Here is a 22,373-nt window from a genome sequence, read left to right on the forward strand (position 1 = left end):
GCTTTCTCACTCTCATAAGTGCAACAAACTTATTTACTCTGTCTTCATCTCCTTTGTAAATGAGAGCATGGGCGTATGAATGGGCCATTTCATCCAGGAAGCAACCCATGCTTAATGGCTTTATGTAAGGGGAGAAACATGTAGAGAAGGAAAAGGAAGGAAGTTTTTTTCAAGGAATAGGACAAAGAAAGAACGCTCAGCTGAAATCTCAGGTTTCAACAAATATACACATAAAGAAACACATTTGTACTGTTTCAACCAGAAAATGTATACAGTGTTCAAAAACTAATGCATGGAAAGAAATCTGCCCTGTTTTGTTTCACTTTTCTATTTGTACAATGAGTTCAATTGGCAAACAAGTTACCAGACGAATGAAAAAAACATGAAATATTCAAGAGTTGATGAAACGCTGCTCCATGTGTGATCAAAAGGCTGCGCAGAAATGCCCCCGGCTTTGTGATGGATCTGCCAACTTGAACCAGACTGTCACAGATGCAGAAACACATAATTAGAAAAGGCTTCAACTGGCATATACATATGCTCACACTCACAATGAGTAAATCTTATTCAGTAATGTAAATATTGTCTAATTCTACATATTTGATCAAGTATTAATTTGTGACTAAACTGATTAGTTCTAAACCTCCAGGTAACTTTTAAATATGAACACACAAGGTGCACAGTTCGAATTAGATTATGTGTGTAAGTGTGTAACATGGAGACTCAAACATACGAAAATGAGCAGTCACACATATAAAAGCAGACCTGTTATACAAGTCCTTGTGAGACAGGAATAGACCAACGTAAACGTTTGTTTTTCCTGTTGTTACATATGTTAATAGATTTTGAACATGTGTAATGCAAGCTGCAGAGGACTCACACATGACTGCACTGATAAGTCCTCTCCACTAGGGGGAGGTGTCATTATAGGGTTGGAGTTCCTGCTCATCGCTTCCTCTCTGCCAAGATCTCTCTGCAGGATCTGAGATCCAAAATAACCACCTGCAGCCTGGAGAGGACTGCGGTGCATTTCTCTGGGAAACAACCGCTCAACAGGAATTAAATTCCTCTTAAAGGTTTGTCTTAGAGAATGGAAAGCTGACAGAACATAGACAAAGGAAAGATTCAATGAAATTTACTTTTAACTTTAATATAAGTGACAATCATGTGTGTGCTTGTTTGTCTGTTTGTGTGCATGTGGAGAGGGATACTAAAGGCAAAAGGGAAAGGAAATCAATAAGGTTTAAATTACTGGGAATTCCTGGCTGGACTGAGAAGTCTGTCTTAAATGCTAAGATAGCATCGTAGACAGGAAGTTGTCTCCAATGGGATGACGCCCTGATGGAGATAGCTCAGCCTCCTGCAGGCTGCTGTCCTCCTTGGGATCAGAGGGGTCATGCCAGTTCAGGAAAAGTGAGTAAAATCTGAGGTGCTGTAGGGATTTAAATTAATCATTTGAAGAAGGCAATCTTCATTTCTTCACTCTGTTCATATTTTTTTTCCAAGGACACCTCCGTGAAAATGTTGTTATCTTTGCTTTACTGCATTATATGCATTTAATATAAGAAACTGTACATGGTGCCTTCTTGTGTGGTCACATTTGTGGTGTAAACAACATCATCGAAAGAGTCCTTTGCGGTATGTTCCCCAGTTTAGATGCATACTTTTTCATGCTCACAAGTCAAGACCGTGCATGACGACATCCAGGAGCCTTTTCCATCATGCATTTTCCCTAACAGTATCAGATCTGGCTTCAACACGGGAGACAGAGACAGCTGTAAAAGTTCGGACCGGGAAAGAAGCTGATGAACGATGAACATGACAGCAGGGAGGATGAAGGGGATAAAAGAGGAGCCGGAGCGCAAATGGGAGTTCAGGGGAGGAAAGGCTGGTGGAAATGATAAATCCACATCGTAAAGGTAATGAGGAGAGCGGTATCCCAGGGGAGAGATGGTAACAAATATAGTAAGGCTTCTCTCAAGCAAAGTGTAAACCCATAATCTCAGATATATCACCATGGGTCTTTGAGTTTGATTTACAGCCTTATTTCATGGCTTATTAAAACATTTCAGTCAATTTAATTCACATATGTCGTTGACGAATTTCAGAGGCGTGCTTTCTGCCCGAGTGTGTTTGAGAAATAGAATTACTTTTAATAAGTCACTGTCTTACATGTTTACTTTTTTAACCGTGATGGGAACTCCAGTGTGTTCCCCTCTCAAAATGCTCTGTCAATCTTAAGAGCAATGGTCAAAACGTAATATACTCTTAAAGAACCGTAAATCCACAGATGGAATATGAAACTGTCATTATAGAGTGTAGAACGATGTAAAGTTTTAGGTACGGGGTGTCCTCGGTACTCTGGGATGTGATGGTGGTAATGCAATTCATGAGAAATCCATGTGTAGCACCGTGAGGGAGGGGGAGACAATGAGCTTGAGTCAAAGCAGGAGGAAGGGTTTTGGAAGAGTGTGTGTGGGTGAGAGCAGGATGTAATGGTATGGAAAAGACTGTGAAGGAGTAAAGAGAGAGTGGGTGGGTATGGGTGTGTGTTGGAGAGTTGGTATAAAGGCTCCCTCTCTGACTCAGACTCACATATCTCCTGTGTATTTTTTTCGGGGTGTCCGTGTGTGCGTGTGTTTATAAGACTACCGGAGCGTGTGTGTTTGTACCCTTGAGGACTGATTCCTCCCCAGGATGCATCAGCTGCTCGTGGTGACCTCAGTGCTGGTGGCACTCTGCTCTCTAGGGAGTGTGGATACTTCCGCCTATGACAAGATAGTCACCCACAGTCGCATTCGGGCCAGGAAAGAAGGGTAAGGAGATGGGACATGGGGGAGGGAGGGTCGGATTGAAAGACTGTTTCAAGTGAGGAGAGAGGTGACAAATGCCAAACTTAAACTTATGTCCATAATTCAGCAGGTAACAACCCTGGTCCACTTGCTTGCATTTGTATGCAGAACAAATATTTGCACAGTAAATAGTCATATCAGTAGTAAGCCGACAGCCGATTTGTACCAATATGAAGAGCGATATGTAAGGCAGATTTTATATCCGTGCTATGTTTTAAAGTGTTTTTTTTAAAATGTTTTTATCACAAAGAGCACTCGATCATAAGTGGAGACAAATTATTGATTTAAGCCATAATGGAAAATTCAATATCGTCTGGTACATTTATTATTCACTCTTCAGCTGTAAATAATGTGCCCAATTTACCCATTGAATTTGATTCTGAGTTAACATTTTTAAGTTAAATTTAAGGAATTATATTTCATTGCTTTCTGAATTTGACTTATATTAATATAAGACAACTAGACACAACAAGATTTTAAGGTTCAGCAAATTGCATCAATCTTCCTTCTTCTCCTGACCTAGTCTCTCCCCTCTCCCCACATCCTGCCTCAACTTCCCCTTTTCAACACCCGGTTCTCACTTTTCTTCTCACCTCCTCCCCTCCCATCTCTTACAGACCCAATGTGTGCGCCCTGCAACAGGTCCTGGGCTCTAAAAAGAAGTACTTCAGCACATGTAGGAACTGGTACAAAGGCTCCATCTGTGGCAAGAAGACGTAAGTCTTGACCAAAAGTGTGAATGGATCTAATTGCTACGAGATTTGTTTGGATTTTCTTTTCTTTTGTATGATTATTTTTTTTGCACTGAACTCAATTGACCTTATACAAAGTGCAAACCACTCTCAGCTTCCACACATCCATCACATATTCAAAAATGTTCAAACAAGTCAGATCATACGTGTGGATTTCATCCGAGCGTTTACCTCTTCAACCTGGCTCTTTCTTTATGAACAGTAGAGGTCAGCTTTGTATGAGTCCGGTCCGTCTCCTTCAAGTCACCTTAATACGTAGCTGTCTCACTTTCTTTTCTGAGGGTCCATGATGATGACGATGATTGAGTATTTAAATTGCATACATTTGAAAGATTCTTTCTAGATATTCAGTATTTCTTTTTGTCCTCATCAAGCCCTCCCCACTCTCAAGTCTGGACATGGTGCGTAGCCTGCGGGCCGGGGATTCACTCTATTGTGAGCCCGTTGATGTGGTAAACTCTGCTTGACAGTAATTGATGCCCCACTTCCCATCTGACACATTTCAGCTGCTCAAGAAAAATGTGTGTACAGTTTGGCAAAATTGTAGATATATTGAAGCTCTATAGTTCCACCAGATTTGGATTATTGGTATGGGTAGTGTATACTTAACTAGTACTGTATGTGTGCATGCAAGAAGAGTGCATATGTCTCATACTGAGTTTGCAAAACTCTTTATTCTGAGGCAAATTAGCCTTATTTTTTATATTGCTAGTTTAAGTGAGATGTTTTCTGTACCACTGCAGAGGTGATAGCTGCTTGAGAATTCATAATAAACTGCGAAAAAAAAAAAATTTCAGGATTAAATATGCCAAATATAAAGATAATGCGCAAAAATGTGGGATTACGAGCAAAAGAGTAGAGCGCATGAATGGCTTTAGATATTTGAGCTTCTGCAGGACGTATAGCATCAGAGGGCCTGTTGTTGATGGATTTATGTCAGTGTCATATTTTCCCATGCCATGACGTGCTGAATGAGTAGCTGTTACAGCAAGAAATATATGAAAATAGGAAATGTAGCCGCTGATGTGTTGATGGAGTGTAAGGCTCGGCTGGAGCTGTATACACACATGCACATACACACACCTTCCTTTAGTCATCTGTATTACTTGCTGCTGTTTAAGGAAGGGCCGGAAAATAAGGAGATGACAGAGAGAATGGATAAAAGAGGGATTGAGTCAGAATTGAGTCATTTTCTCCCAACATGGTAGCGATGGAGTCTATACTGAGATAATATTTCAGCAAGCAAATAAAGATGATAAAAAAACTAAATAAATAAAACTAAATAAACCTAAGGAAAGCCAACAAAACGTTGCTTGTCTTTCTCCCTCTGTGGTCACAGTGGTCACAGTGAGGACATTGTTCAGGAGCAGAGGAGGAAATCCAACTAGCTGTGATTATGTTTGAGTTGGATTTGGTGTTGATGAGAGATTATGAAGGATTGTTTAAATATATAGCATGGCTATTTGGATGCTCCAGTGTACATTGCAAGCTGGTGTGCTAATACGCTCCTGTTCAAACAAGTTGTCAGGGTGCAGCAGTTGAGGTAATAGTTGGCCTGATTCTCTTAGAAACCGCTATCATGAAAACACATTACACTGGTGTGAATTTAACATGCCCTTTGTTTTTTTTAATTGTCTACACATGTTAAATTATACCATAGGGATTTCTTAATGCCTTAATTTCCACAAAGAAATCTTGAAGTGTGTTGCTGGAGTGTCAGGTGGTAGCGATTTTCTTCAAAGTATTGTTCTATTGCTGCAACACAATGTGCAGGGAGGACAAGGGCTTAATTTGTGGTTAAACTATAACAGTGTCAGATAAGTGGTAAAGTCCATTCCCATGTATAAAAAGAGAATTCAGGAAGTCACTGACACTGCAGAAAAAAAAAGTCCCTTGATGAGGACACAGGAGACACTGTTGATTGTTAATTACATAACAGGAAAAAAACTGTAATAATCTGATGCCAAACAACCCCACCTAGTGTTTCTGTGTGAGTACACTATGTGTATGTGTCATAGTGTGTGTATTCATGCCCTCCCTGTGTTTCCACAACTGCTCATCTGGAAGCCATATCAAACTAGTTCATGCAGGGACACTGCCAAAAGCCTGGTTTGCAGTGTGCTGGCATACTGCATCCATTATCCTGTCACACCACAGTCAGGGAGCAATGACTTCATAGCTTCAGACGGTTGTATATTCATGTATCTTACATTCAAACAATTAGTGTCAATGCAGAGAATGGTTGCAATATAAGTGACATGGTTGTCACAAAAATTGCAAATTCACCATTCACTATTCATCACTATCATTGGACACTACATAAAGACACAAATACTGATTAAAGTGGATTAGAGAGGTTTGCCAAAACATGCGAGCCATTTAAGGGAGTTGAAGGGAGAAAGTGAGTGATGTTGCAAGTGTGTGTGTGTGTGTGTGTGTGTGTGTGTGTGTGTGTGTGTGTGTGTGTGTGTGTGTGTGTGTGTGTGTGTGAGTGATAGTCTTTGAAGTGGCTATGACGGGAGTATTTTTCTCTTGCATAATATATCACTTCTGTTCAATTTCTGAAAGGAGAATAAACAGTTTCTTGTTTTGAACCCTACAGAGAGAGCTGAGAGTTCACGTAGAAAGTGTTTCCATGGGAAAACAGAAAGCAGGAAACCTTAAAACTCCGCCCCAAACCTCTTTAGCAAACACAAAAAGCTCCAACTGGAACTCATGAAGTCCTTTTGGGTTAAACTTCAATTAAACGTATTCCATTTATATTTAGAAACTCCATTGCAGTTTCTCTGGTGGATCATCGTCAAGTGTTGACTCACTGCTAGTTTGCGTCTTTGAAGATGTGGGTTTGCCTGGGATCACTCCAAATCAAATGTCTAAATGTTTGATTACCGTCCGCGGTTCATTTTTAGTAAAACTCGACTTGAAAGACATAATGTATTCCTCCATTAAACATGACTTTTACAGAATACTCACTTGTGGCTCACACTGTGTGTCTCACACCTCATTATGTCGTACATTTCAATAAAATGCAGCTTGATTTCCTGTAATAATGTACCAATACGACTGCTTGAAGAGCTTGGGTCTGCCACACAGCTCCTTTTAGTGTTAGGAGGTCCACTCGGCTTCCTGCCAGCAATTTTCTACTCTGTTTTCTGAGATCTGTTTTCACAAAGTTCAGAAGCTGCTCCTTCCGCCCTAAAGCCTCAATTTATCGCATGCTCACAAGAATTCGACTGTATATCAAGATTCAGTTTTTCTTGGGAATTAGATTGATGGCCAAAAGAAAGTGCAGATGGGGGGCACCAGACACCCCTGTCTGGTGTTCATGTTGACATTCACATCTCCATTTGGGGATGTTTTGTTTTTCATTTGCTGGGACTATTGAGTCCATTCCAGTTTTTCTCTGTGATTGGCCTGCTGGGAGTTGTCCACACTCTGTGTGTTTAATGGACCACTTTGATGTTATTGGGGTTTTTCTTGTCTTTTTTATTCTCCTTGACTTGCTTGCTTTTTTTGGATGTTTTCTTATGCCGTCAATTTTTTCTGCTTTGACTTTTAAATGTGCTTTGTTCACAGTTTGTGCATGAATATCATTCATTTATGTTTATCAAGATCAGTTAATCTATTGTATCTAACACACATTTCTTTTTTCTTTTATCTCGGAAGCCTGGTCCTATATGAATGCTGTCCTGGGTACATCAAGCTAGAGGGTATGAGAGGATGCCCTGCAGGTAAGTGGCTCTCACTACTGATTCTTTTTGGTCTTCTTTTCTGATAAATTCAAAATTTGTATTAACTCGTACTATAGACTAGTTTCTATGTAGGAACAATGTCTTTGCTTCCCCTCAGTGGCTCCCATTGACCATGTCTATGGTACGCTGGGGCTGGTAAAGGCTACGACAACACAGCATTACTCTGACATCTCCAAGCTGAGAGAGGAAATTGAAGGGAAAGGCTCCTTTACCATGTTTGCTCCTAGCAATGAGGCCTGGGATCTGGTAGACTCTGTAAGTGGACTAGAGGTTTCAAACTTTTCTAGAGAATACAAATAAATGCAGTAAATACTCACACTTGCTGCTGTTGTGATTTCCCTAGACTGTACAGTCTGCATTGGTGAGCAACGTGAACATCGAGCTGTACAACGCTCTTCACTTCCACATGGTGAACCGCCGGATTTTGACAAAAGACATGAAGAACGACATGACTTTCACTTCCATGTACAACGACCTGGGGCTCTACATCAATCACTACTCAAATGGGGTCAGTTTGTTGAAATGTACAAGATTGCAAGAACATATGATGGAATTATGTCAATAAAGGACTTCTGACCCTGATGATGCTCTTGCCTTAATAAAACATTTCCCCTCTGTGAAGATTGTGACAGTGAACTGTGCCAGGATCATCCATGGTAATCAGGTGTCCACAAATGGTGTGGTGCATGTCATTGATCGGGTCATCAGCAGTGTTGGCAACAACATCAAGGAAGTCCTGGATGTCAATGATGAGCTCAGCACCTTCAGAGTATGTAATATAAAAAGCACTCTCAGCTGAAAATGGGCAACAACACCAATGCTACATGTAAATGTGCAGGAAGTGGAATGTGTGTACAATATTTTGTATATCTCGAATGACAAAATGTGAGACACACTGTCTTCTTGTTACCCAGGATGCAGTATTGGGTTCTGATATGATGGACAAGTTGGACCAGGCTGGCCACTATACCCTGTTTGCTCCCACTAACGAAGCCTTTGACAAATTGAGTCCAGGCTACCTGGAGCGTATCATGGGAGACAAGGATGTAATTGCAGGTATATTGCACATGGGACACACTAATGATAACATAAACTGCTAACATACAATGCTCTGGTTGATTTTGATGAATTGTTAATGCTTAATGCATGCTGACAGGTTAATGTCTAAACTACTGAAAATATCCTCCATACAATTTCTGCACATTCCTCCCAAAAGCAAACGTAGTTCTCAGGAGTATAGAGTAGACACACACTCACAAAAAAAGCAAACCACACAATGAAAGCAGGAAATTCACGTCTCCACAGTTGCAGCTTATCTGCTTATTTGCTGAGTCGCTGGCTTGCCAGGAACCTCTATTAGCACGAAGCCAGTTTGCGGTGTCCTCAGTGAGTGGCTCCCTCGGGGGACACAATATAACCTCAGATAAATTCACAGACACTTGGCAAACAGGCTTTACTGACCAACCATGGAAGACCAGCCTTCAAAATAAAGATGATTTGGAGCCTTGTGTGTTGGTCTAAAAGGGAAGTGAAAAGAGATAATTTTTCGTGGATTTGGAATGGTTTTTCATGTTGGAAATACTTTGCTTTCACAGGCCAGGCATTGCTGATTTTAACAGTTGGACTCAGTCGGAGGTGTAATCCAATATGTAAATGTTAACAAAAGAGTCTAAATATTTCTAAAAGAGCTGAAAGAATGTGTCTGTCCGTATACATGTAAGAATCACAACTGTACACCTCGCATTGCACAACCAGATTACAAAAATAACCCACAAGGCAACCTAGAAAGTGTTAAAATATCAGCATTTGTTTTTCTGTTTAACACGGTCTTTCTCTCTCACACTTCGACCCACCAGCCCTGGTGAACTACCACCTGTTGAACAGTGTCCAGTGTTCAGAAGCAATCATGGCAGGGTCAGTGTATGAGACCGCAGAGGGCAGCACCATACAGATCGCCTGTGATGGCGACAGTTTGACAGTCAATGGAATCAAGATGGTGCTGAAGAAGGACATCGTCACCACTAATGGCGTCATCCACTACATCGACCAGGTGCTCATCCCTGACTCAGGTAAAACACATCTTGAATAATCTCCTTCATCTTGAATAATCTCCCTCAGCAAATATTAACAAATGTTCAAAACATTTGGATAAATTGTTTCTCTGTGGTCACAAATATGTTATGTTTATGTGATTCATATCAGCCAAGGAAGGGTTGGAGCTGATGGGAGACTCCCAGAGCACTTTTAACGACATGGTGTCTGAACTGGGTTTAGCGTCTGCCATTGGTCCGAAGACAGAGTATACACTCCTTGCTCCGGTCAACGCTGCCTTCACAAGTGAGTTGATCTCCAAACAGGTTATTGTGGGTGGCACAGTGATTCAGAGGATTGACCTATACTTTCTTTTATGCTTGTCACTTAAATCTTTTAAGGCATCCTGAGGAAGACATGTTTTATAAGGAGTGATATGTAACATTACCCGGGTCATTTTAAATCTGTAACTCTTCTCTGTTTGTCAGCTGAGGTGATGTCAACAGAGCAGAGCCTGCTGAAATTCATTTTGGAAAACCACATCTTGAAGCTGAAGATTACACTGAGTGAGCTCTACAATGGACAGCTGCTGGAAACACTGGCTGGAAAACTGCTCAGAGTCTTCATTTACCGCACTGTGAGCACTACCTGTGTGTGTGTGTGTGTGTGTGTGTGTGTGTGTGTGTGTGTGTGTGTGTGTGTGTGTGTGTGTGTGTGTGTGTGTGTGTGTATTGTTGTTTAGAAAGTCAGACAGAGTCGGAAAGGAACAGGAAAATACGATAAATATGAAGTAATGGAAAGACAATGGAGAGGGTCGGCTTCCATATTGTAAATCTGAAAGTCAATACTGGGCCCCTTACTAAGTGTTAACATGATTTGGTAATCTTTTAATTGAAAGCAAATGCAATAAAACAGTTAATTAGGCCAGCTCTTCTTGGTAGATAAAGTGAGTTTCTGCTCTGGTGTTTCAGATATTAGGAACAGCTGGGTTTAATTTCCTCACAGACACTTTGGTATTTTTAACTGATTGCAATTAAACCGGACAGCATGACAAACTCCCTCCCCGAAGCTAAATAGTTAACCCCTTTTGTACAGTGACTTTTAGGCCTGTTACCTGTCTCTCTGAATGTTCTTCTTTTTTGTTAGGCTGTGTGCATAGAAAATGCATGCATGGTGCATGGCAGTAAAGAGGGGAGCAAAAGTGCCCTCCATGTTATGAGGACTATCATCAAACCGGCCGAGAAAACAACCTATGAGCTCCTGATCGCTGACAGACGATTTAAGTAAGAACTACACCTTATTTTTGCTGTATTTGTTTTGGATGTAATCATTGTTTATTTGTTGTTGTTTATAAATAGGAACTCATTTCTGACAATACAATTTGCATTTGTGAGTTGCAATGCCTCATCATCCACATTTCACATGTTCTGACTTTGACAGATATTGGCCCCAGTAGAGGCTGATGGTGAATCAGATGTAGAAGCAGATGTTTGAATGGGACCACACAAGTCAATTCAAAACTGAACTCAATCACATTCCCATAAACATAATCCTCCTGTCTAAAATGAGGAACACCCTACCATTTTTTGGCTAAAACGCAACATAAAATATGGTCTCTACCGTGCTCAGGACTCATTATAGCCAGAGCTGTTCTTTTCCTTGATGTCCTGATGGGCTTGAGTTTGTTCAGTCTGAAACACGGTAGTTCACCGTGATGTAAAACTGAAATTGACAACAGAACTGGCACAAAATGTCTACTTTTATTTTTTTGTTGCTGCCTTTGTGGCTTGTAAAACATTAATGTCACTCATTATCATTTCCATGAACCCAAAAGAGTAAAAATGCATTCTGCACATGTAGGCTTAATTTCATTCCTACGGTACTGTACTGTATAGCGATTTTGTTAATTAACTTTCTTCTTTCTATTTTTAAATTCTTTTAACAAATGAAGGATTTTTCTGTCGCTGATGGAGACAGCAGGTCTGACTGATCTGCTGAAGCAGGAAGGCTCCTACACCATCTTTGCACCAACTGACGATGCCTTTGCTGATCTCAGTAGAGAGGACTTTGCTCTGCTCAAAAGTGAGTACTCTACTGAAATGAACACACCCTTTCATGTATCTCCCTTTGTACGATTGGGGATTGCTGTCAAGTTTGTACTGATTTAAAGTTGTATATTGCCGGGATGAGAGTAAACAAACATGAGGAATGCTCACTCTCAATATGTAAATCATGTTTGCCTTTTGCTGTCATTGCCAGGTGATCTGAATGCTCTGAGGATCATTCTGCTGTACCACTTCAGTAATGGCATCTTCATCAATGGAGGATTAGAGGGAGGAGTTACCAATCTGCTCAAAACCCTCCAGGGCAATAACCTGCAAGTTATGTCTGTATGTACAATCCATCACTTGAGTGTGTATTTGAGTCCTCAGAATCAAAGAGACAAGAGACAGTTTCCTGAATCTGTCATTCAACAATCATACAGGGATAAATCATTTGTAGGTTACATCAGCACAAGAAACTCAGCAGATTAGGAGTGTTGTGTTTTGAGTAAGATTTGTAGCCATGATTATAACCCATAAACTATAGCTAGCTTTTAAATCCTGCACACGTTTGATTAAAAAAAGGAACTCTGGGAAATGTAGGAAATTGTCAAATGAAGAAGAAGAAGCAGATTTTCCTTTAAGAGCATATTTTGCATTATGTAGTTAAGTTTTAAATTACCACACATTTTTCATTTTCTCAAAGACTCCATTGTAAAACTCAAACCTAATCTTTCCCCACATTATCATTTAAGCAATATAGCATCAAAGAACCGCTAATCTATTACTTCAAAGCTGGATATCTCTGGAGAAAGGCCAGAAGTAATAAATCCTGGCTTTCTGTCGGTTCTATCAACGGCCACTCTCAGTATTCATCCACCACTCTCCACCTCCCACTTTGATGTCCTCCACCTGCCATTTTTCTCTGTCTGCCTTGCTCTTGCTCTTCAGTCTTCACCTCAATTTTATTAGAATTTCATCAATTACCATTTTGCTTTCCCTCTTTCTCCTATCGCACTGATCAGGTAATCAGCCAAGGACTTTTTTAATGGACACACAGGAAAGCTTATTTGAGATAATTCTCCATGGGGACAGGAATTAATTTAAACATGTGGTTAGGCTTTTAAAACCTGATCTGGCTCAAGTTGGTGGCTGAGAGAGAGCCATAAGAAAGCATACCTTTCTGACTCAGTACGTCCACCTTCAGTCACCTACACCCTAAATTTCAGAAAATTAGGTAGCTCACTTCCGTTGACCTGATGTCAAAACCTCTCATGTTAAACCATTTCATAAAAGTGTACGTCTTTAAATCCGGTAATTCTTTTAAGGTAGTAGCTGACGTAGCTCACGAAAAAATACCCTTGAAAATAGATGTGAATATAGTGTTTTTTTGTGTTTTTGATAGGTAAACAACTCTATTCTTGTCAATTCTGTGGATGTGCCAGACAGTGACCTGATGGCAACAAATGGTGTGATCCATGTGGTGAAGAACGTTCTCTATCCTGCGGGTGAGAACACCAGACATTAGTATGCAATCATGCAATGTGCACACTGTGCTGGGATGGATTATGGTATGCTATTTTGATAATGTATATTACTTACAGATCTTCCTGTGGGCCGCCAGGACTTCCTCATCCTCCTGAGGAAGATGATTAAGTACATCACGATAAAGGTAGATAGAATACACAGTCTTGATATGCATTGACACAAAATTTCCCATTGGGGATTAATAAAGTACATATTCATTCATTAATTCATTCATTCATTGATCAATGTGAATTGTTATTATTTTGTTTCTTCATTTCATTCTATGCTTTTTGTTCTTCAGTATATTTCTGGATTTTCTTATCATGAGATCCCACTCACGTTCATCAGTAAGTCTCTTTAGCACTCATGACGCTTGAATATAATTGCATTTGCAACAACTTAAAACTACTTGTGTTACTTCACAGGAAAGATCATCACAACTACACGTGTTGAAACAGGTAAGACCCCTATTATCAACTACATGATTAAAGACAAGTTTTGAATCTGTCATGATCATCCAAAAGCCTATATTTTACATTAGTGGTGATTATAAAAGACATGATTGCCTTTGGAACCAATTCATGTCCTTTGTTCAAAAATGTGTATCTGTTCTTGAGTTGAAATCTAATCTGAAGCATATTACCTGCATGTCATCAGTCCCTTCAGGCCTCTTTCATAGTTGTTCCACTGATTATCCACTCTTGCTATTGCACAAATCCTCCTGGACCTCTTGGCATATTTAATCAGCTCCTTTAGGGATGAGGTAATTAGGCTGTCAAAGCACAACAGAGTCAGAGACCATAGAGGACTCTTGGATGATTCTCTTTAAGTTGGACATAGTCCAGTGCACTTTCACACAGATGGGAGACTTCCTATATTGGGTAACATAGGAGAGATGAAGTCCAATTTTGCAGCGGTATTTAGGCACATGACATGGAGCTGAAGTTCTGGTCCTCAAGGGCATTTCATGCTAAACCTTTAAGTGATTCATCTTTGTAAAGCAAACAAACTATTCCTCATATTATTACACTATATATTAAGAGATTTTAATTAAAATGACACAGTTTTGGTCTACAAGTAAAACCATGCAGAATCCTCACTCACACTTGTTATACACGGACATGCACACACCTACATACACAAACACACACTTTGTTTGAAAGACAGACATGAATCTGCCTCGGATACAAACACAAATATGCAAGCTTCCATCTCTTATATAACTCATAGATATACTGTCACATTAAAAGATCATCGCTCAGAATCTTTTTTTTTCCTTTTGCATTATTTTTATCAGTATACTGATTCTTTAAATACCCAAACTTGTAAATATTGTATGAAATATAAACATGTCTGTAATGTGCTTCTTCAAACAAAATAAACCATGCACTTATTGTAAGCCGCTTTGGATAAAAGCGTCAGCTAAATGAAATGTAATGTAATGCAACAAACAGACGAGAAAATTAAATCTATCCATCGGTATTAGCTCACTGGACCATGGAGTGTAGCAAAAAGTATGTTTAAAAAAGTAAAGTATACTCACGTTACCACTCCCTCTCTACAGTACCTGATGTAACAAAGGTGACCAGAGTCATTCAGGGAGAGCCATCTGTCACCAAGTACACCAGGGTCATTGAAGGAGAGCCATCTGTCACCAAGCTCACCAGGGTCATTGAAGGAGAGCCATCTGTCACCAAGCTCACCAGGGTCATTGAAGGAGAGCCATCTGTCACCAAGCTCACCAGGGTCATTGAAGGAGAGCCATCTGTCACCAAGCTCACCAGGGTCATTGAAGGAGAACCATCTGTCACCAAGTACACCAGGGTCATTGATGGAGAGCCTACCTTTACCAAGGTTACAAGAGTCATCGAGACAGAACCAGTAATCACTGAGGTGGTCATCAAGGGGAAGCCAGTAATCACCAAAGTGACAAGGGTCATTGAGGGAAACCTGACGCATGTAACCAGAGTCATGGAGGGAGACCCGTCCTTCACACATTTAACCAGGGTCATTCAGGGAGACCCGTCCTTCACACATGTAACCAGAGTCATTGAGGGAGACCCAAACATTACAAAGGTTACAAGAGTTATTGAGGGTAAGTTTCTGAATGTTTAAATCATTTATATTGTGAGTGCAAATAATAGGTTATGTGATCACATTTTGACTTCACAAAGGTTTTGACATAGATGTGATGACACAAAATGATTTATTTGACACAGGTGGAGATCTTGATGGAAAAGGAATTACAGGTCAGTTTCTCTGAACATGTTTACTTCTTTTGAAGAGCTAAAACAGCACTTCTGGTGTGGTTGGGCCAAGTAGGAGAGGCTAACTTATCATGTGTTTACAAACAACAACTGACAAATCCTACGTAATCTGCCATAGAACAATTTGTAGATTGTTAAATTTATTAAGTTTCAGAATTGTTAAAGTTGTAAAATCTACGCTACCAATTATTCATTTTAAATTCACAAGCATAGCTTTTTTGCTTACAAATGTTGGTTTCCAGCTATTTCTTCATGTCTCAGGCTAGCGGTCTGGCTTAGCATTAGTGGTTAAAAGAAGAACCAAACACCTCTGTAGTTTACATCTTGCTCTGCTTTAGCTGGCTACTGCTAAGAGCCAACTTGTCTGTTGCTGCCAGATGCTGTCTTTTCATGTGCTCAACTTCTTGTATTCAGTATTGGTTCATAAGCATCTGCTGTACACACAGAAAACAACACGTTAACTCATCAAAGCTTGTACATGATGACTGGAATTATCTATACATGTGTCTAGCTGAATCTAAAGGCTCAAAGTTTAGGTGTACCACGATGAAGCAAACAAGAACGTAAAGCCCGACATTTTAAATCATCTAAAAACAGTTCACTATGATTACATTCACTGCTCCATATTATTATTCTAGACATGCCTTGTTACCGCATCACAGTCAGACATTAAGTTGGTCTGGCTGGAGCAGTTATGTTTTTTTCTTGCTGCTGTAATGTCGGGAGAAACACAAATTATCTGTAATAATATTTTTCAATAATGGAAAGCAAGACATATTTTAAACAGAGAACACTTTGTTCCTTACGACTAGCTTTGCCCAGCTACGATTTAAACATCACAAGTTAATTCTGGTTCATGTTTGTCGGCTCAGTATTGATGCTTCAGAGGAAGGACGTTGATTTGACTGTCCATTTTCTGGTTATGCTCACATCACAACATATAGATGAAGCCAAGTTCTTCCACTGCCCGTGGTGCACCATAATTTGGGTCTCTATCCATCTCACCACTTATCCATCTGATTTCATCTCTCCGCCATTGTTCTTGTTTCTCAGGGGAAAAAAAGTCCCATCATCCCCCATCCCATCCCCCATTCTCTGTTTAGTACAGATGTGATGTGCTTGTGTGAGCAGCAGTGTGCAAATTAAATGTGCCGTGTTAAAACTGTTTCTCACCAATGCGATGAGAAAATGTGCTGCAGGAATATGGAAAATGTCGGTTCCGTTGAAAATTATCTACATGGCTGTATACCCTTTTCGTCAATGAGTCCCAATGAGTTTTTCCTAAATATTGCCCATGTCCACTTCACACAACAAAAACCTATCCAGTCAGAGAATGTCTAAGTGTCAAACTACATAATGCAAAAACTATTCAGACCCCAAATGTTATGCTTCACTTAATTAACTGTTGTTGCTATCCCCGTTCCGTGACTAACATATAACGTTAGCATGTGCATATAAGCTACATTACCAAATTAATCGTATCCCAGCTCCTCTGCAATCTCAAGCCATAAATGGTCCTCAATTTGTTTGTTGAGGTAGTTTTTGCGGTGCTTGTTCCGAAGGCACATTATTCCAAAACACCAATAGTCTGAAAACTGTCCCATCAGACTGAGAGCTCATTTGTCCGACAGTTCGTTACCCCGAAACTCCCATCGTACCGAAAATCCATTGCGACGAAAATACACACTCTCCTTGCAATAAACAGCAGTGAATGGTTAATTATTATGCAGAATGGCGGTGATATTTTTCATGACATCAGTTTGAACAAAGAATTTCACTGGTCAAACATATATTTACACGTGGAAATTGAGGTCCGTCTGAATATCTTTCTGCCACGGAGAAATATTCCGCAGGGGTGTGCAAGTGTTAAAATCTATTATATTCATTTCTGTGCACATTTTTCCGATGAAAATCCATGCTTGGTATGAAATGGCTTTTATGGTACCCAACTCAGACCTTTTGGGCCATAGCAGGTGTGGGTGCAGGTGAGCTTTAAGCTAAAACTGCTTCAGAAGTGTCTTGCAGCTTAGTTTGTTGGCTAAGAATGTGTGTATGTGTTCATAAATACTGCACAAATATGCTTGACTGTGTTGGCGGTGGCGGAGGAGGTGTTTGGCGGGGTGTATGTACCTGTCAGTCTCTCGTTGCTAAGTCGTTTGATGACTTTCAACACCCTTCTCCGCTGCCGGTCCGAAGGTGGAGCCAGATACCCCACGGCGAATGAGCCTCTTATCATTGAGGGTAGGATCTCCTGACACAAACTCTTCATACCAAACAGGTTTCTTTCAAACATTTGTCCTTTCCTCCTTGAAATAATCATATTATAAATCTGCATTCAGTGGTTGCTTCAAGGTGGAAAACAGAATGAGATCAAACAAAAAATGTAATTGATGTAACTCCATTCTTGATTGTATATGTTAAATTGTTCAGTATTTGTGATCTAATGGTTTTGTTATGAACGTCAGGCCCGGACTTCTCTAAGATCACCACCATCCACGGCAACCCAAATCTGATCAATGAGGAATCGGCGAGAATTACCAAGCTCATTCAAGGTGAATAATCAAAACTGTATCGGATCTGCTCAGATTTTGAATAGCACTTGCGTGTCGGTGTTTGTCTAAAAGCAATGAATGACGTATTGTTTCTTTGTGTCACAGGGGGAGCTGGATTCGCTGCTGCCAGGAAAGCTCCAGGTGAGGGCATAGCTAGTGGATGACACATTCATCATCACCAATGTTGGATTGGACTAAAAAAAACACATGATCAATGCGGGAAAATATGCAGAGCCCAAGTCAACTATTTTTAACCACGAATTGTCATTGTTGGATTTGACTTTGCCTCTTGTCACTTTTTTACTTTCCATTATCTGCCTTTGAGTCCGTCCACCTATTCAGCACATGTCTGATATCTTTCCACCGTGACATGTTTATTTTGTCATTCATTCGCACCTCTAATGACCTCCATTAACTCTTAACTCCTCTTTTACAGCTGGAATGAGAAGGAGGAGAACAAAGCTGGTCAAGCGTCACCACAAGCCAAGGGAGTGAACCCAACAGAGAGAAAACACCTTCGGGCTCACCACAGAGACTGAATACATCTCCAGTGCTCCTGGTTTAGTGTGTGAAAAGCTGTGGACCAATAGGGAGAGATCGAATCAATCTAGCTATTTCTTTGTCCAAACCACCAGTGAGAATGATTGTTTACTATTCCGTCTGGACCATACTGTGTGTGATAGGCATGATGTGTAATAGCAATGCAACGCAATTAGAATACCTTGTCAGTCATGTAAGTGTGCAAGGGAAATATGGACTATTGCTGTGGGGTAGATGGTGTGTAAGGTGAGATATTTCCTATCACTGAGAGATTGTGTTTAAAAAAAAATATATTTGTATCATTTCACTTTGTATACGGATTGCTTGGGAAGATTTTTGTACGCTTTTTTATGGTGTTTGCATTCTGTACAATGAATGCATTTTAATGAATGTGACAAATGTAACAGTGCTAGTAGATGCTGTTCTGAACCTCTGTAAATTATCACATGGTGATTAGAAAAATACAATACCATTTTATACAGTTTTCAGTCATTCTTTCAAGCTTCCATGACTGTTTTTACTCCACAAAATCAATATGTTTCATGCTGTTGAATGTGAGCCTGACCTCAGTGTGTCCCTGTACAACCAGACTCAGGCTGTTCTCATACACTGTTCGTAGCTATACCTACAAAAAGTAATGCCCTACAATTGTTTCATAGCCCACATAATAGATTTTTTTGTACGACAAGGAGCAACAAGGGAGGAGGTCGAGGTGGATGTGAGGGTCTAAAAACACCTTTTATCTCTCACCAGGGAAGCCGTCGTTAACATAATCTTTCTACTTAAGTAACTCTACTTCTGCAGTTATTTTACCCAAACCACAGCCTTTATGTCTTTACCTAACCAAGTAGTTGCATCAGAAAATGAACCAAAATGAAAATGAACCAAAATGAACCAAAAAAATACTTTTCATCTACCACATACATCTTATGGACAAAAGAAATGTTGAAAGCATTTTTGAAAAGTTATTTCATACAGATTTGTCTTTTTCATCTCTTGAACAAAAGGTAACTGCATGGTGAGAATATGTTCATAAACATTGAACACAACAACAGGCCGAATTGAATAATAACATATTACTTACGCAATGCTCTATTTACCAGTAATTCCACAGTGTGAATATCATGTGCGATATTTTCCTGTGGTTTAACATAACATATTTTCCTCCTATGAAAAAAACTAACATGGGATTGTCTGCCAAAAATGATGTGTAGCTCTGTTGCAAGATCCTTAAAATGATCCATGGCAGCTCTTCCAGGTCAGCAGCAGCAGTCAGGGGGAGTTGATTAGAGGGGAGTTGAAGTTTGCACGAGGACTGCTAGCTTCACGTCACAGAGTGCTGATAAAAATATGACGAAAAGAGGTCATGATAGGAGTGATTGGAGGGCACCTGTGGTAAATTAAATTGATTGGACGTGATTTGGAAAGGCTCACACCTGTCTATATAAGGCAGGTGTGAGCCTGCCTTACACAATGGGGAGCAAAATTCATGCTTGATAGTGTTTTCATTATGTGGTATTGAGTATAGATTCATAAAGATGCCTCTCACATATAATGTTGTGAGACATAATGCTAGTTGTATACCTTTTGGATAAGAACATTTAGCTTTTATACCTAGCAGTGACTTACATGAGATTCATGTAAACATGCAAAAGGCAAACAGTTTGCTCTTCTTTGCCTTCATAAGACTCACCACAGTCAGGACAGAAAACACGTTTTAAATGCTTTCTGGTGGAGAGTTTGATGAGAAGATTGACACCACTCTGATATAGCTCTGATGAGCTTAGCCAAAAGACTGGAAATGGTGGGAAATAGCTTGCTTGCCCCTGTTCAAGAGTAACAAACACCGCCTAATGTTACTAATCAACATGTCATTTGTCATTTCTTTCAAAAACCATACCATTTTAAGTCTTTTCCGGCGCAACTGCTCAGAACAAATAATTATTCAGACAACAAGGCTCTTAGAGTGCCAATTTGGTACAGTGGACAAACGGTGGAATTACATATTCCGGGTCTGTCCTGTAGCGTCATTAGGCGTCCCATAGACTTACATTGGGAGAGAGACGTCTATAAATCTGCAGATAATCAGCAAGTTAATCAACTTCCCAAATATGAACACTTGAATAGCCCTTTTTTAAATCATAAGGTTGTAGTGACTGTGATTTCATAATTCACCCTTGTTCTTAGTGTGGTTCTATACACTGTTGTTTCAGGCAGTTATTCAAGTAATGTGTTATACACGTAGCTAGTACTGTTCCGGGATCGCGGTCCCTTTAAGAGTTCGACTGTGGTTGATGACGTATGTGCCAATGCTTGTTAGGTTAGAGGGCAGCGCCATCTTGTGTTGTTGTTACGACATGTAAAATAAACGAGACATGACTTGTGTTCTCAACTGAAGGAATTGCTTTTTACTTTTAAATGCACGTTCCTCACTGGTGACCCCGACGTTTGTTTGCTCGGCGTATTCGCAAACACGACTCGACCATGGCCGCGAACGCTGTTACCCTCAAACTCCCCGAATTCTAGGAATCGTCAGCGGCGGCGTGGTTTGCCCAGGCGGAAGCGCAGTTCGCGTTGCGGGAGATAACCGCTGATGCAACACGGTACTACTACGTTGTGTCGGCCCTCGGTAACTCAACGGCGACCCGGGTGGTGGGTCTCCTTAAACAGCCTCCAGCTACGGAGAAATATGCAGCGCTAAAATCCCACCTGTTAAAGACTTTTGAACTGTCCGACGCTGAGAGAGGTAGCAGGCTTTTCTCCCTCCAAGGACTGGGTGATAGCAAACCGTCTGAGCTCATGGACCGTATGCTAGATCTCCTGGGTGAGCACAGAGCCGACTTTCTTTTCATCCAACTTTTCCTGCGTCAGCTGCCTTCCCAAGTTAGAGCTGCATTGGCCAACACCACAATCACTGACTGTAGAAAACTGGCTGAAGAGGCTGATAAATTTTTCCTTGCGAGCCAAGGGCACTGTGTCATGGCCGCGCGTTTTCCCGCGCACGTCGCTCCTGTGACAATGGAGGATTCCACACTTGTCGCAGCATCCTCTTCTCGTCGGCAGCAGTCTTCTTCAGGCTTGTGCTTCTATCACGAGAAGTTTGGACCGAGGGCTCTTAAATGCCGCTCACCGTGCAGTTTCGGCGGGTTGGGAAACGCCAAGGCCGGCGCTCATGCAGCTCATGCTGAGCTCATGCAGCCCTTGCACGAGGCCTTGAAAGGTAAGCCCACGCACGCTGTGGACTGGACAGAGGGCAGGGACAAGGCTTTTACTGACACTAAGGCAGCCCTGGCGCAGGCCACCATGCTGGCTCATCCTGCAGCCACGGCCTCCATCGCCATGGCGTAAGTACAGCACTTTCGACCGGGAGCTGCTGGGTCTCTACCTCGCCATCAGACACTTTCGTTTCCTGCTGGAGGGTCGACACTTCATCGCCTTTGTCGACCACAAGCCACTGGTTTTCGCCATGGCCAAGTTGGCCGAGCCGTGGTCGGCCCGCCAGCAACGTCATCTGTCCTACATTTCCGAGTTCACCACGGATTTGCAGCACGTGGCCGGTAAGGACAATCGGGTGGCGGACTGCCTGTCACGGGCTGTGGCAGGGGCAGTCCAGCTTGGTCTGGATTACAGCCGCATGGCAGCGGACCAGACTGCAGACCCAGACGTGCACACCTTGAGGACCTCGACTACGGGTTTGAAAATAGAGGATGTGGTTTTTGGTGAAGCCGGCACCACGCTCATGTGTGATGCCTCCACAGGCAGTCCTCGGCCGATCGTTCCCACGGGGTGGAGACGACGCGTCTTTGATGCCATCCATGGTCTCTCCCACCCTGGTTCGAAAGCGTCACAGAGGCTGGTGACGGCAAAGTTTGTTTGGCACGGCCTCAAAAAAGACGTAAGACACTGGGCTACCACTTGCCTTGAGTGCCAACGGGCCAAAGTACACCGCCACACTAAAGCCCCGTTAGAGTTGTTTCGAGTGCCAGAGAGGCGGTTTGACCATGTTAATGTGGATCTAGTGGGCCCTCTACCCTCCTCTCAGGGTTTCACCTACCTGT

At 41.3% G+C, this 22,373-nt stretch overlaps 1 protein-coding gene across 1 annotated transcript; it reads left to right on the forward strand.

Annotated features, from left to right (window-relative positions):
- The first annotated feature begins 2,673 nt into the window (after nt 1–2,673).
- Nucleotides 2,674–18,792, forward strand: LOC306753785 (periostin-like). The gene is made up of 23 exons (XM_079237703.1): nt 2,674–2,816; nt 3,470–3,568; nt 7,271–7,335; nt 7,454–7,611; nt 7,700–7,864; nt 7,979–8,125; nt 8,271–8,412; nt 9,213–9,425; nt 9,559–9,693; nt 9,876–10,024; nt 10,534–10,670; nt 11,339–11,469; nt 11,647–11,777; nt 12,835–12,937; nt 13,034–13,101; nt 13,258–13,303; nt 13,382–13,414; nt 14,521–15,051; nt 15,176–15,205; nt 17,420–17,464; nt 17,689–17,775; nt 17,881–17,916; nt 18,212–18,792. The coding sequence occupies exons 1-23, from the start codon at nt 2,698–2,700 to the stop codon at nt 18,268–18,270; spliced, it is 2,829 nt and encodes a 942-aa protein (XP_079093829.1). The 5' UTR covers nt 2,674–2,697; the 3' UTR covers nt 18,271–18,792.
- The last annotated feature ends 3,581 nt before the right edge of the window (nt 18,793–22,373 follow it).

The sequence above is a fragment of the Taurulus bubalis genome (genome assembly GCF_910589615.1).
Source record: "Taurulus bubalis genome assembly, chromosome: 2".
Classification (NCBI taxonomy): Eukaryota; Metazoa; Chordata; class Actinopteri; order Perciformes; family Cottidae; genus Taurulus; species Taurulus bubalis.

Bases quoted from the DNA above. Each gene is read 5' to 3' on its own strand.
- LOC306753785 (XM_079237703.1), top strand. From the start codon at position 2,698: ATGCATCAGCTGCTCGTGGTGACCTCAGTGCTGGTGGCACTCTGCTCT. The intron at 10,025-10,533 runs GTGAGCACTACC...CTTTTTTGTTAG, and splicing joins GAGTCTTCATTTACCGCACT to GCTGTGTGCATAGAAAATGC. The intron at 15,206-17,419 runs GTCAGTTTCTCT...GCCGGTCCGAAG, and splicing joins TGATGGAAAAGGAATTACAG to GTGGAGCCAGATACCCCACG.